Raw genomic sequence first — 15,715 nt, forward strand, 5'->3', positions numbered from 1 at the left:
GAATAATCCCATTTTTTTCCCTTCTTAAGGGTAATCTCCACGTTTATGTGACTTCTGCCAACTCCAAATACGACATACAGCTGACAAAATCCTGGAAGAGACCCATCTTATCCCCCAGGGATGCTGAACAGAGAGGAGACGGGGCAGTTCTGACCCTGGATGAAAGATAGTCTGATATTAAAGATTCTTTGCTTAAGGCACAAATGTACCTGTCTGTGACTTTTTTAATGGCACATTTTTAGTGGCATGTAGCATCATCTTTTATGAACAAGTGTGCGAGAGGCCTTGTTATGACCCCCACAGGGACTGTGACAGCACATTAACGAGGGGAGAGCAGAACGGAGAAGGCAAGCAAAGGTGAACCTCGCTATTTAAGGAGTTTAAAATAATGAAGGCCACTTCTGATTCCTGTCTCACCAAACCTCAGGGAAGGGCTGAGAGTTTATGGGATTTGCAGGGGGCAGGGACGCTAGCAGAGGTATAAGGGATGGAAAACTCTCGTTCCCATTTTGTCTCTGTTTGGTTCTTGTGTAATTTCAGAAAGATTCCTTTGCTCAGTTTCCTGCATTTTCATCCCATTTGCTTCTTTACCACCAGTACCCTCAAAACACCCTGAGGAAGGTACCTTCACAGGTAGTGAAATGGCCCAGGGCACAGACCCTGCAGCTCTGACAAGAGATCTGTCCTGAAAGGTTCACAGAGATCCACCTTAGAATGTGCTGGGCGATGAGGAGGGGCTCTTCCCTCTTTTCCTTCTTCCTCCCAGTGGCAAATTCTCTTCAAGACCAACCCAGCTCAACTGTCCACTCCTTTGAGAAACCCCGCCTCTCCCCGGGGCTCAGGGTCCTCTGGAAACAGGTTTACTGAAAATACTGGCACGCTGTCTGGTTTGGCTTTAGGGGATCCCTCTTCTTTATCAAAAGCTCTGTGTGCCCCCACTCTCCAAGGCCTGACAAAGTGCTTTAACAGTAATCACTGAATGAAGTAAAGTTTTTACTCTTCAGGGCACACACCTAACAAGGGAGTCCTGTTTTTTTTTAAAGTGAGGATAAACAGAAGATAAGCAATTCTTTGATGATGTTGACTATGTTTCAAAACACAAATTGTTATTCAGAATTTTAAAATGCTATTGAGATTTACTCTTCTCTTTAGTGTGATTTTAAACAGGATTTGCCACCTTTACCCCAAGCAGACCTAGGTGAAAACAAAGTGCTCTTTGTGGACTAACTTCCCCACACTCTGCAGGTAATAGTCTCGTTACATCCACCCCTAGGGAAAAAGCACCTTGGCGTTCTCTTCATCACTGAATTACTCCCGTTTTTTTCATCTAGGGACTCAAAACCTCTGGGTTCCCTTCCCTATCACTTATTTTGTGTCACTTTGCGCCCTAAATGAATTTGGTATAAAGCACACGCCCGGGGCCTTACACTGTTCTCTAGTGGCTTACTGGTTCACCCCTTGTGTTTGGCCATATGCCGTCACTTGCTGCCTATCAAACAAGGGCTGAAAATTCCCCCTGAAAGCACTTAGTTGAACATCATGCAACAACCAACCCCTCTTGATGATCATAATCAGACCGCACCTTACACCCTATACCGACAGAACATGGCCTCCTCACCAACTGTCTCTAAACACAGGGAGCATTAAAACATCTAACCCTTCCTGGCTCTCACTCTCAACCGTCTGTCCTCATGTGCTCAGGAGCCTGTCCTCAGGAGCCAATACATAGGTGTCCCAGACTAACTGTGACAATTTCTTACACAGCTCTCTATACCTTAACCCTCCTCAATCTTACAAATTCAACAAGACTGTTTTCTTCAGTCTTCTGGAGACCATTCAGTTGTTTACCTCCGGGATAAAAGAACATGATCGACAAAACTCCAAATACACCAATGGCAAACTTCCTCTTTACACTGTAAACAGTGTCTTTTTAAATCTTTGCGTCCCTAGCATTTACCGAAATACTGGCAGACATGTGCTGCAGTATGCAAATGTAAGTATGTTCTATGTACTGGGAATCTACCAATCTACTTACCACCTACCTACCTTAACTGATCTCGTTTCCATGCTTGCCCTTCTATAATCCGTGCTCCAGAGAGCACTCAATGATCTTTTGAAAATATAATTCAATCATTTCCCCTCAGAGTAAAATCCAAAGTCCTTACCATGTCCTATAAGACAGTATATGAACTAATCTCCGGCTATCTCTCCGAATGTATTTTTTCCCCTTACTAACTCCACTACACTCATCTTGGTCTCTCTGCTTTCCTTAAATGTGCCAAACACATTCCAGCTTAGCGCCTCTGTTTTTTTGCTGTTGCCTTATGGCTCTCTCCTTTCGTATCGTCCAAGTTTCTGCTCAAAGGTTACTTTATCAGAAAGGATCATTCTGCTTTATTTTTTCTCCATAGGACTTGCCTCCACCTGATAGGTTATATGTTTAGTTATCCTTCTGCTTTCTGTCCTCCTCATGCCCTACTTCATGGGAGTCAAGACTGGAGTGTCCTTTCGTCACCATATTCCCATTGTCCATCCAACAGGCATCGTGGGAGCTCAAAATGAGTGGGGAAGGAAAGAACAATGGATCTTTATATGTGTTCTAAATCTTAAATCTATTAGTTATGCTCTCTCGTGGTCCTGCTCTGTGCCTCATGTTATATCACGCTGGGTCTATCATTGTCCAAGTTGCTCAGCTCTGGAGTTGATGCAGAAAGTTAAAGAAAGATAACAGACTGCTCAGAGTCATAGAATATTAGTCTGGAAAGGGGCTTAGAGATCATTATCTTACAGAGGAAGAAATGAGGCCCAGTGAGGGACAACAGCGGCTTGCACAGGACACCTAGAAAACCAGCAGCAAGAAGGGGGAACCCTCCTACACTGTTGGTGGGAATGCAAGCTGATGCAGCCACTCTGGAAAACAGCATGGACGTTCCTCAAAAAGTTGAAAATAGAGTTACCCTATAACCCAGCAATCGCACTACTAGGTATTTACCCTAAAGATACAAATGTAGTGATATGAAGGGACATGTGTACCTGAACATTTACAGCAGCAATGTCCACAATAGCCAAACTATGAAAAGAACCTAGATGTCCATCAACAGATGAATGGATAAAGAAGAGTAGTATATATATACAATGGAATACTATGCAGCCATCAAAAGAAATAAAATCTTGCTACTTGCAATGACGTGGATGGAACTAGAGGGTATTAGGCTGAGCGAAGTAAGTCTATCAGAGAAAGACAATTACCATACGATCTCCCTGATATGAGGAATTTCAGAGGCAAAGTGGGCGGTTTGGGGGGTAGGGAAGGAAAAAGATGAAACAAGATGGGATTGGGAGGGAGACAAACCATAAGAGATTCTTAATTTCACAAAACAAACTAAGAGTTGCCTGGGGGAGGGGGATATGGAGAGGGTGGTTAGGTTATGGACACTGGGGAAGGTATATGCTATGGTGAGTGCTGTGAAGTGTGTAAGCCTGACCATTCACAGACCTGTACCCCTGGGGCTAATAATACCTTATTTGTTAATTTAAAAAAAGAAAAAGAAAAAACCAGCAGCGAAGGTGAAACTACTCTCTCTGTCTTTCATTCCCAATCTGGGACTCTTATCTCTACACCACATACTTCTCAAATGTTCTACATTCCATCTGATCATTTATTAAATGCATTCAATGACAATGATTTAAATATGCAAAGGGAATTTACATAACAGCAAGGGCCTGAGCTCCACAAATCAAAAGTGCTAGTTTCCTCTGAAACAAGTTACCTGACCACGCCCTTCAGGACTCTGCTGGGAAACTGTGTTCTGAGCTTCTGTCTGAAATTATTGCTAACCTCTCAGCTGATGCATACATTATTATATTTCCTCTTAGATTCTCTTCTGTGAGGAAGCAGAAGAATATGGTTTAGCAAACACTGACTATTTTATTTTTGCTTTCTATAGTGCAGGTGAATTGAATTTAAAGATATTTCCTTATAAATTCAATTGCATTCATGCATTACAAAAGTCCCAGAGAAAGTACTTAACCCCCAAAAAGGTGATAAAATCATGACTGCAACTCTACTCGTGATCTTATTTAAGGAATCCTTTCTACTTTTTAAAAAGCCCTCCTTTCTCTGAGTCAATGTATGTGAGAAACAACTCTTGAAGTACTGGTGAGTGTCAGATTCTATACTAGTATAATTCAGCCAGACGTCCTTCTAATGGAAACTCTATACGTTTCCTTACACATCAAGAGTCATTGTCAAGAAACCTTAGCACAGAGTTCTAGTGGGGTTACACGTAGCACACTAAGATGAAGTCCATTCTAAGTATAGCTATATAAACAGTCAAGACACTAAAACTGTGCTGAATACATACTCTTCATCCTCGTCCAGGTCATATCATGCCCCGTTCCCCAACACATGAAATGACTATATTGGAGAAAGGTGTTTTTTTCTTTCTAAACATATAGAACTTATACATCCAAATGAGTAGGGCCGTACTCTTTAATCACCTCTGGGAGTCATATATGCATTCTACCAAGGTCACCATTACACAGATCTGCTCCGGGATTTAGTCATAGAGGGACTCTGGGAACCTGTATTTTTAAGAAGCTCTCCAAGAAAGTTTTATACAGGTGATGTATAAGAAACAGCACCTCAGAATAGTCTGTTCACAAGCCATTCAAAGATATCAAAAGGACTTTAGAGTTAAACTTGGTGTACACATACACATAACACACTGGAGGGCTATTTATTTATTTATTTTTTCCAAAATCTTCATTCTTCCTGATACTATATTATTCCCGATATACACAGAAGCAGCTATTTGCAAACGACATACCTCCATAAAAGAGATCCCTAAACTCCAGACATCGGAATGGATTCCATACTGCTCCCCTGAAATTCTTTCGGGCTGTAAGAAAACAGAAGCTGGTGAGTTAATAGAGCTACTCCAGGAAACACTAACACAAAATCACTAAGGCAGGGAGCCACCAACATTTTGTGGCACCTTATGAAGCACAAAACAATTTCGTGTATGTGCATGTGTGTGCATGTGTGTGTGTCAGTGTAGGTGTATTACAGAGGTAACATACAGAAACAATAGAGGTAATATGGATAGATAATCATCTCACTGAGTCCTTACAAAGTCCCTGTGAGGAAAACTTTATTACCTCTATTTTACAGATAAAGAAAATGGAGGTTTGGATTGGTGAAAATGGAGGCTCAGATTGGCCAAGTGCTCAGCTGGGAAATGAGCGGACACTTGGATCCAGGTCCAATCCCTCCAGATTCAGTGGTCTCAGCTGTGAAGTGACAAACTATACAACATTATATAATGTTATCACTTACATGCACTTTTGAGAGATGGGTCTGGATAACTAGGGATTCTATTATTTTTAATTTTTAACTTTTCATTTGGAAATAGTTTCAAACTTATAAGAAAGCTGGAAAGCTAAAAAGAAAAAAAAAATCACGATTTCCTTTGCCCAGATTCACCTATGGTTCAACATTTTATTCCATTTATCAGGGTTTCTTTTGATATAAACCAAGGAACAGTATGAAAGGTCCACCTGGGACAAATGGTCCTCCATGCAAGACATGTACCAATATGCGGTCTAGAAAGCCACCACAGGCACACTCAATACTTCAATAGGAATAGTTCCATAGTGAAGTGGGTGCAGCCTGGTGTCTCCATCCCTCCAGGATCTAGCATTCAGTATCGTACTTCGCAGCAATCTTTTGAATGAACACAGGAGCACACAAATAAGAGAAACCAAAGTCTCATGGAGGCGCAATAGTCGTTGAAGGTTACACAGCTGGACATGGGAGGCCTGGGATCGTAACCCATGCCTCCTGGCCCTCAGGGCACCATTCTGTTCATGGGTCCACCCATGGAGTTCCTGGCAGCAACCACTGGCATCAGCCTTTGGGAGCTTTCATGGGAGTCCTGAAGAGTATTTGGGGCCAGGATCAGCCTGGTCCACTGCACATGGAGGAAGAAGGTATCCACCACTCAGCAGCAGAGGATACACCAGGGGAGTGGAAGATGTGAGCCCGGTGCTCTCAGGTCATTGGCAGAGTCCTACAGCTCAGGGTGTTGGCTTAGCTGGGACCCAGAATTTGTGACCTACTTTCTACCCACACCTATCAGGCTACCTCAATATACTTATTGCCTTCTCCTGGGACCACTTGCCATAAAATTACATAAAGCCCTGTCCTGGGGTAGCAGGATGGATCGTCTTATTTCCCTCCCTTTATTTATTTCTTTAATTTATAAAACCCCTTTCCCACCAAGAACAATTCTTCCCCTGGGCCAAATGTCATCTGACCATCTCTCTCAGCTGCTAAGAGACACTGTCATTCCAATTCCTCAATACTTTTACTTTTAAGTTCAAATCCCCTACCCCATCACCTCTGAAGCTCTAGTTCATTCATGAACAAATCCATTATCCAACCCCAGCTAGTTCAATAGGTGCTAGGATGAAAGCAGCTGATTAGTTACAGGAATATCACCACCACCACCACCACCATCAACAAGACTACCATGTGCATTTACTAAAGAATTTCCATATGCTTGGCATTAAGTGCTGTTCGTGCATGTGTCATTACAAAATCATAAACACCCATATTAGACTGGTACTATTACTATCCCCTTCTAACAGATAAGGAAAAGGAGACATAGAGAGGTCTAGTTTGCACCCACTATATAAAGATAGTATTAGCTATCATGTAATGACCAAACACTGGACTAGATACTTTGCATCCTCAACATCTTCGAACAATCTCGCAAAGTTAGGTATTACTGCCTTTATTTTATAGATGTAGAAACTGAGGTTTCTCGTAAGATTAAGTGATTTGCTGAAGTCCAGAGCTGTGGGTCAGCAGCAGTCGGCATATTCGTTTAGGAACACAGCCAGGATTCAAACCCAGGTATGTTTGACTGCAAAATGAGGGCTCTTTCTAGTGTGCCAAACTGCCCTCAGAACCAGAAGTCAGAAGAGCCACACACTATCTCGATGTGGTCAGTATTTCTCAAAATATAGCCTTCGGTTCATTTTTTAAAAAAAGATTTTATTTATTTATTTGATGGAGAGTGAGAGAGAACAAGCACGGGGAGGGAGGCAGAGGAAGAGGGAGAAGATGCAGGACTTGATCCCAGGACTCTGAGATCGTGAGCTGAGCCGAAGGTAGATGCTTAACTGACTGAGCCACCCAGGCACCCTGTTCAGTATTCATTTTTTAAAAAATAATTCCTTGGGATGCTTGGGTGGCTCAGTGGGTTAAGCGTCTGCTTCCAGCTCAGGTCATGATCTCAGGGTCCTGGGATGGAGTCCCACATCAGGCTCCTTGCTCGGCAGGGTGCCTGCTTCTCCCTCTGCCTGCCACTCCCCCTGCTTGTGCTCGCTTTCTATCTCTCTCTCTGACAAAGAAATAAAATCTTAAAAAAAAAAAAAAAACTTGAAAAAATTTTAAAAATAAAAAATAATTTTTCCAGCTGATTCTTTGGTATACTCAGCCTCAGTCACTAAACATTTCCACATTCCCTGCAGAGGCAAAGACCTGTCTTCCTCCTCTCTGCTTAGTGAACATTTCTTTTACAAAGGCTCTGCTCATGGGTCACCTGTTTTTCGGTGAAATGTTCCTCTATTTCTCAGGAAGAATTAACAAATTCTTGCCTCTATCCTTCATGAAAATGTCATTTGTGTCTTTAATATTAATACACTGCACTGTGTTGTAACCACCCGATTACCAGCCTGTTTCTCCTAAGAGGCCAAGGAAGTGTCTTACTCATCTCATACCTAGCACCACGGCGGGCACACAGCCGGGGAGCAGTCATGGTATGCTGCCTTGAAGGGACGTTATATACGTGTTTACTGCACATTTGGTTTAAAGCATGTACCAATTATTAAGTCCCCTGGAGTGTTCTACTAATATAACTTCCCCAATATTATTGCTATTCATGCCCATCAAGAATATCTAGCAAACAAGAATATCCTAAAATCCTCCAGAATTCTTGAAAAAATAACCAAATGGTGGCTTCCTCCCTGCTCCTCCTGTCCTTCATTCCCCTCGCTGACAGTTATCACTCTATAGTGCTCACACAGAGAAGAGAACAAGCAAACAAAGGCAAGGGGAGTCCAGATACAAAAATACTTTGGCAAGAACAACAACAAGATTAAATACATTCATAACATGTGCCCACTGAACTATCCAAACAAATGCAAACTGGAAGCTGAAAATAGAGCATGAAAAAACTGGGGCGTCTGGGTGGCTCAGTTAGTTGAGCATCTGACTCTTGGTTTTTGGCTCAGGTCATGATCTCAGGGTTGGGAGACTGAACCCCGTGTCTGGTTCCATGTTGGGTGTGGAGCCTAAGACTCTCTCTCTCCTTCTGCCCACCCTCCCCCTGCCAGCTCATGCACATTCTCTCTCTCAAATAAAATAAATCACTCTTTAAAAAAATACATAAAGCTGGGGACGCCTGGGTGGCTCAGTTGGTTGGGCAGCTGCCTTCGGCTCGGGTCATGATCCCGGTGTCCTGGGATTGAGTCCTGCATCAGGCTCTTTGCTCAGCGGGGAGCCTGCTTCTCCTGCCTCTGCTTGCCATTCTGTCTGCCTGTGCTTGCTCTCTCTCCCTCCCTCTCTCTGATAAATAAATAAAAAAAAAAATCTTAAAAAAAATACATAAAGCATAAAGCATGAAAAAACGGAATTAAATTTAAAAAGAAAAAAATCAGTGGTAATGGTCACAGGTGACAAGTAAGAGGCTCCTTAAGGATGAGATTCTGACAACCTCTCACTGGAGAAATCATCCTTGTACTAAACTCACAAAATGAGATCACTGTTGTGATGCTGTGCTCAAGCATGAATGGTCAGTGAAAGTAGGTAGCCAGCTCTCTGGGTCTACCTGAAGAACTGGTACAGCAGATAAAGACTGGGAAATGCGCCCAGGTCCCTGAAACAGACACGGCCAAAAGATGAGCCCCAATTCACTCTGAATTTAGGGAGCCAGGACTTGATGGCCTGAGGCTGCACAATTCAAATCTGTTCTCACACTTGAAGCCAAGGTAGCCTGCCCTGTCCTCTCCCGTGTCAAACAAAACAAAACAAAACACAACACAACACCAACCATCAGGTACCACACTACTGATAGAAGATCTGTGACAGACATTTTGCAGTTAAAAATCAAAAGCTGTGTTACTTTCTGACATGGCAGCTGCCACCAGTGTGGGAAGCTAAATTACAGGAAAAACAGGATTCCTGTCCCCAGCACTTCCATACTGAGGTTTAAGCATGGTGGGGAGTGGGGGAAGATTCTGGTCTGTTCTTCCTGAGAACAGTAGGGAGTGGTGGTGGTATGAAAAGCAGAGTTTATAGAGGATCTGAAAGGGTAACACGGCACTCCTTCCTGCCACCCTCTGTGGCTTGTTATTTACCCAGGACCCATGGTTAGCTGACTCACTCCAGAATCATCTCTATGTACAACAGGATTCACTGGTCAAAAGCAGGAAGATAACAAGGGGCATCCTTATCTCTTCTGATAAACAATTTCTCCTCAGGGTTACACTACTCACAAAATTAACAAAGTATGTACAAATATTTTAGGTTAGTAAGCAATCAAAATATGTATCACAAACAAGGGAGAATTCTTCCTCTTCTTATTTTTTTTAAGTTGGCCAGATCCCTGTGGTTAGTAGGACATACTGATTAGGCCAGAGTTCTGAGGTCAGAATGCTCTAACTCCATCTTCCACACCATGAATTCTCTCTTCTGCTATAGCCAATATGCTACCAAGTAGTGAGTTTTTACATCTTAATCTAGTAGTTTTGTTTGAGATGTTCTCAATCTACTATGTCACTTTTAAAATCTGTGATGTGAAGAGTGTGTGTATCTGTTGTTCCTGCTGGTTCTTCTTCATGTTGCCTTGTTTCCTTGTGTGCCTGTCTGTTGACTACTTGCAGTTTTTGCACTTGAAAACATTCTGGAGAGATTCTCTGAGCCGTAAGGTAGTGTGCCCACCTTAAACCAGGTTCTTAGCATGAAGCTCCTTTTCCAACTCATGCCATGAATATAAATACTCGGTGTAAATCTGTGTCAGAGTTTGTCTATGACTGCAACTTTCCCCCTTTTCCTTTAATCCTGCTTCTTTGTGTGGCTCTGAGAGGCCTTCTTTTTTGTTCCCTGGGACTGAGGGATGAGGAACAGCCACAGCTTTGGCTCTGGTTCGCTCATATACCGAGGGTGAGCCCTTTGGATCTCCCACATGATGAGGAGAAAAATCTCTGAGATCCGTAGGGATCTCTTCCTCCTGTGAGACCCTCTGCCTTAGGAGGACCCCAGACATTCACGGCCCTCAGGAAGAAGCAGGTTTGGTGCTCCAACATTCTGCTGTCCCCTCTGTTGCAGGACTCCATCTGAAAATTGTCCTGGGAGAATTGCCGTTGTCGTTTTAGCTCTTCAGTGCATTTGAGATGATTTTTAAAGTAGTTTACCTAGGATTTTTCTTTTATCTTTCTTTTTTTTTATTTGACAGAGAGAGAGAGATCACAAGTAGGCAGAGAGGCAGGCAGAGAGAGAGCGTGGGAAGCAGGCTCCCTGCTGAGCAGAGAGCCAGACTGCTGGGCTCAATCCCAGGACTGGAGATCATGACCTGAGCTGAAAGCAGGGGCTTAACCCACTGAGCCACTCAGGCGCCCCCTACCTAGCATTTTTCAATGGAAGAGTTGGTCCAAATAGCCAAACCTGCTGTTACCAGAAGCTAGAAGGTGGTGTCCTAATTAAATCTTGACTCTCACTACTTGGTCAGCTCTGAGACCCTGGGATGAATTTACTTCACCTCTGGTTTCCTTATCTATAAAATGAAGACAATAATAATACGTATACTTCATAGGGTTGTGTAAAGATTAAGTGAATCCATTTGATGTGCTTGATTTAGTACCTGTCACATGGGAATGATTAGTAAATGCCAACTTCTTTTTGATCACCACCATTGCCATGACCATCACTGCATGAACATGGCCAATGTCGCTGTATTATGTCATCTGTATAGTTTCATTCTGGGTAAAGGTAATTTCCCAGGACAAAAACAGCCCAGGTGGGAAAAATGTTCAGGAGATAAAAACAGTTGCTTTGATGCACTTCCTTTTTTCAAGATTTTATTTATTTGTTTGAGAAAGAGAGAGTGCACGAGCAGGGAGAGGGGCAGAAGGAGAAGATCCCAAGCAGACTCCATGCTGAGCACGGAGCCCAATGCAGGGCTCAATCTCACGACCCTGAGATCATGACCTGGGCTGAAATCAAGAGTCAGATACTTCATTGACTGGACTACCCAGGTGCCTCTGGATGGACCTTCTGATCACAAAGCACAAGTATTTGGGTAAGATTTTAATTTTAAAACTTTATTCATAATAATGTCAAACCTGTATTTGATCAAAACATTATAATAGTAAATAAACCACAATGTCTGAACTGAAGTTTAGGGACTTCTATGTTTAAAAGATGATAAGATTTTTAGTAATCAGAATATCTGAGAAACGGTTTAATGTGAGCCCCTCAAGCCTTCTTAACTTCTCTTGTAATCCTACTGGATGAGATCCTTTTAAAATGAAGCTGAAAATATTTCTTGCATTGGCTTACAGTGTCCACCAGACCTAAATATCTGCCCCTAAAATGTGGTATGTCCTTGAACTTGCCATCCACTTTCCAATCGTGTGGGTCAATGAGGTTAGGCCAAATGACTTCCCAAGTCTCCTGTAAGTCCCACCCCTTAACGTGCCCATAAGTGGTTCATCAGTATTATTTTTTCATGACTTAGGATCTTAAGAAACCTGCCCTCTTTCCTAATTATCATTTTCCTATCCCTTACACTCTAGACTATAGAAGAATGAAGTGAGATTGTACATGCAGTGCTACTTCTTTCATTTGTTTTCTTTTCAACATTTGAGCAGCCTAGTTTACTGTGTTTGGGTAATTTGGGGGTCTTCTATACCTTACAGTGCAAAGGAAATACTTAATATGAAAAGTTAAATGCTCTGCTTATAATTAGTGAATAAGTCATGCTGGGAAGGCAGCTTTCAAGAACTAATTCATTCATCTAGCCCTGTGTGTAGGACCAGATATAGAGAATGAGCAGAAAAAACCCTGCCCCTCCAAAGGTCACGATCTAGATCAGGAGAGATACAGATATAATCTGGACACAGGGAGAGGCACAGCAGTTAGACTTTAAGTGTCTGTAGACAGATGGCTTAGGTCTGAATCCTGACTCTGCCACTTATTAGATGTATGAACTCGAGTAAGCTACTTAACCTCTCTATGCCTGTTTTTTCAGCTGTAAGAGGAAAATGATACTACTTACCTGATAGGGTGGTTGTAAAGATTTAAAGCATTTACATGTAAGAGTTTAAAAGAATGACTGGCACATGGGTTAAGTATTAGTTATTATAAGGGTATCATACCAGCTGACCTCTAACTGTATATTCCCACAACTTACTACTTATCCTCTGCCCTACCTCCCACCCCCAATGATATCACATTATCTTCTATTTCTAAGTCTTTGCTCCTCCCTCCATAGTGATCTTTTAGTAAGTATCCTTTTCACCTTTTCACTGTTAAATCACCCAAATCATACACTGTATGCCTTCTTACTCTCTAAATGTATGTTTGATAAAACTTAAGTCTTTCTTAGGTCTCACATGATGTAGCCACATATAATGCCACGCTTCCCATTTCACCCACATCTTCTGCGGCTTCAAATGCTTCCGCTGTGACCCGGCTAATAGCATGGGAGCTGCTCAGTCAATGCTGGTTGATGGACCACTGGTACTCAGTGTCAGATACAGCTTTCTCGGAGATAGGCCAGAGGCTGGCCAACTTTTTCTGTACATGGCCAGAGCATAAATATTTCTCCCTCTGTGGGCCATATGGTCTCTGCTGCAACTGTCACGGCGACTCCACGCGGCCACTGTATCCCCAGCGCAGCCACAGCCGACACGCAAACAGAAGGGCGTGGGCACGTTCCAATGAAACTTCCCTTTCTGACCTAATTTTTAAATTTTGAAATACATACTGATTCACGAGTGGAAAAAACTATATACAGAGAAGTTCTGTGCATCCTTCACCCAGTTGTCCTCAATGGTGGTTCTATAATAGGATCTTGCGGTATCTCAGGCAGGGATTAAGACCCGTAACAGAATAATGTTATTTCTACCTTCTCCCACCCCAACCTCTGATCTCACACCAGCGAGAGCCTGCTGGACTCACTGTTGGGCTATCACTCTGGGCTTTCTAGGTATCTTTTGCTTCTTAAAGCCTGAACTATAAAGCTGAGGACTAGGATTCACTCACCCAAGAAGCAAAGCAATTTTAGCTGTGCCAATCTGAGCTAACATTTCATAATTTTAGTCCTCACATATTCAATTAACAGATGGACGCATCACATTCATCCATAAACGAAAAGGGAAAAAGGTAATTTCTTTATCGTACACCTGGGAAAGACAACTGTAATCTAGATTTGTACATTCAAACATAATGCAATTTAATTATTAGGGCAATTTAAAGCTACTAAAAACATGATGGGTAGATGATAAGTTGTTTCATTTATAGTAGTTTTATTTATTTATTTTTAAATCACAGTGTTTCGTAATTCTTTCAAAGACGGAAACTGTGGCATTTGGTAGGGGTTTATTAATTGTGAAAGTGGCTCACCAATCTTGCTAACCTGGTAGAGCCAAGAGGGCGATTATGTTTTATATAAACAGACACGATGACTTTAGAGGTTAATATTTTTCCACATTACCTAGGAAAATGAGATAGAATGAATTTTCTTTAAAAACCAGGCAAGACAAAAATTAACTATTCTGATACCTCAATAAGAAAAAAAAAGGCTCATTCTGTTCTGAGAATAAGATCCAGAGTTCCATCCATATTAATATCTTTTTATCAAGATAATATATGAACTGAGAATAAGAGCCAGGGTTCCAGCCATACTAATATTGCTTAACTTCATATAAAGACTATTGGAAACAAAACAGACTGAGTAAATCCAGAATCCTCATTTAAAAAAAAAAAAAAGGCCTTAAGGTGTTAAAACAAAACTTGGCTCCAAAAATGATACTAGAAAACCTTCCTACTTGTCTCTCCCAACCACCCCCTCTTGAAGTGACTGTGGAAACTAAAAAAACAAAAGCATTTGTGTCCCAAATGACTTCCCTTACTTAAAAGGTAAAAAAAAAAAGGAAAAGTTGAAGCCAAGTCCACATTGGGTCTCTGAAACAGTTCTAGGCTTCTAATTTTTATATGTGGTAAATTCATGTCAGAGGAATTAATCCGACATGAACCCAACACGTAAACAGAATACAGATTATTACACATTCAAGAGAAAGAATTTCCTGCCCAACCTCTATGTTCAGAGATCTGTAATTAAGAGTTGGTTATGTCAAAAATTTAATTTTGATCAGGTAACAAAGCGTGTTTGTATTCCTAGGAAAAAACCAACCGATCTTATCAACTGACATTTTGGGATACTTGAGGGATTAATTAGGTAAACAATGTGGCAAATTGGTCCATGTGCTCTAAGGGGCCATTTTTCTGTAGGATTAAAACTTCAAAACTCAGCAATTTCACACTTGAACCAAATACTTAAAGTCAACTAAAAAGATAAGTTGGCAGCTCCTGTAAAAACCTCAATGCCTTTTAGAAAGCTTTAAAAATCAGATCATGACTGGATTGACTTTGTAATTTATGATCTGTTAGGATAAAGCTGTTGAATTAATTCAAGAATTCTACATTACCAAGTACATAAAGATAAAGATGTTGGTTTTAAATGTTATTTTTGCATAAGTTTACTTACCGCCATATAAGCGTTTGTTCCAACATACGTCTTGGCTATAGAATTCACCAGCTATGAGACAAAACAGTCTGTTAGAACAATATAAAGATAATGTGGAAATAAAATGGGCAATTATTCCTCATTTAACCTACAATCATCATTTCTATAAATCAACTAAAAATTATGTAAAAGGGAACAAATTTATCTACAAAGGCATTAAAAATGATTAAATCTCTCTTTTCTTTTGAATGTGATTTCCAATTTAGACAAGCACAGCATTACAGTTTATAGCAGATAACCTTAAACAATTCACTTAAGCAGGATGCTTATCGCTTTAGTACCCCAAACCCGCCTGATATAAAAAGTCAATTTGAAGTAGAATCTGAACATACTCATTTTTTAGTCAGATGGCTCAAGATGTGAATGAAGCCTGTGCTTTGCTAGAATGGAATGAACACTAAATACGCTGGAGGGATAACAGACTTTGACAGCCCATAATACAACGATGACCTTCGCTTTGGTCTTCGTGTTTGGCTGGGAGTAAAGGTGGCTGCAATTCAAATCAACATCACAGCACGCTCATGGGTCACTATCACCGGGGTTCTCAGGGGAGGCCCAAAATGGAAATTAATTAAAATTTGTGCTGCACATTGTAATGGCCCTCCACCATTGTTGCTCCCAATATTAATTTTTATTGTGGGCCAGTTGGGCTCCCCAGGCACAGCTCCCACTCTGCCCTCCCTTTTGTCTGGTCAAAACGCTTTCATATCAAAGCTGCATATCAATGAAGTTTGCTATTCGTAAGTAGTAATTACAATATCAGCAGTTTTTACTGTCATTAAACAATGAACAATCATATTCTGATGAAGGAAACGCGCTCAGAGATTAAAAATGAATAA

The 15,715-nt window shown here is 41.4% G+C and overlaps 1 protein-coding gene across 9 annotated transcripts in view; it reads right to left on the reverse strand.

Annotated features, from left to right (window-relative positions):
* Nucleotides 1-15,715, reverse strand: part of MAP2K5 (mitogen-activated protein kinase kinase 5) — a 260,586-nt gene that overhangs the window by 100,375 nt on the left and 144,496 nt on the right. For all 9 annotated transcript variants that reach the window (XM_082737007.1, XM_082737004.1, XM_082737010.1 and 6 more), the window contains exons 15-16: nucleotides 14,838-14,888; nucleotides 4,830-4,901 (exon numbers count right to left, since the gene is read on the reverse strand). In XM_082737007.1, coding sequence (XP_082593133.1) covers nucleotides 4,830-4,901; nucleotides 14,838-14,888 — 123 coding nt within the window. The remainder of the gene's footprint in view (nucleotides 1-4,829; nucleotides 4,902-14,837; nucleotides 14,889-15,715) is intronic.

The sequence above is a fragment of the Mustela nivalis genome (assembly GCF_964662115.1).
Source record: "Mustela nivalis genome assembly, chromosome: 6".
NCBI classification, from domain to species: Eukaryota; Metazoa; Chordata; class Mammalia; order Carnivora; family Mustelidae; genus Mustela; species Mustela nivalis.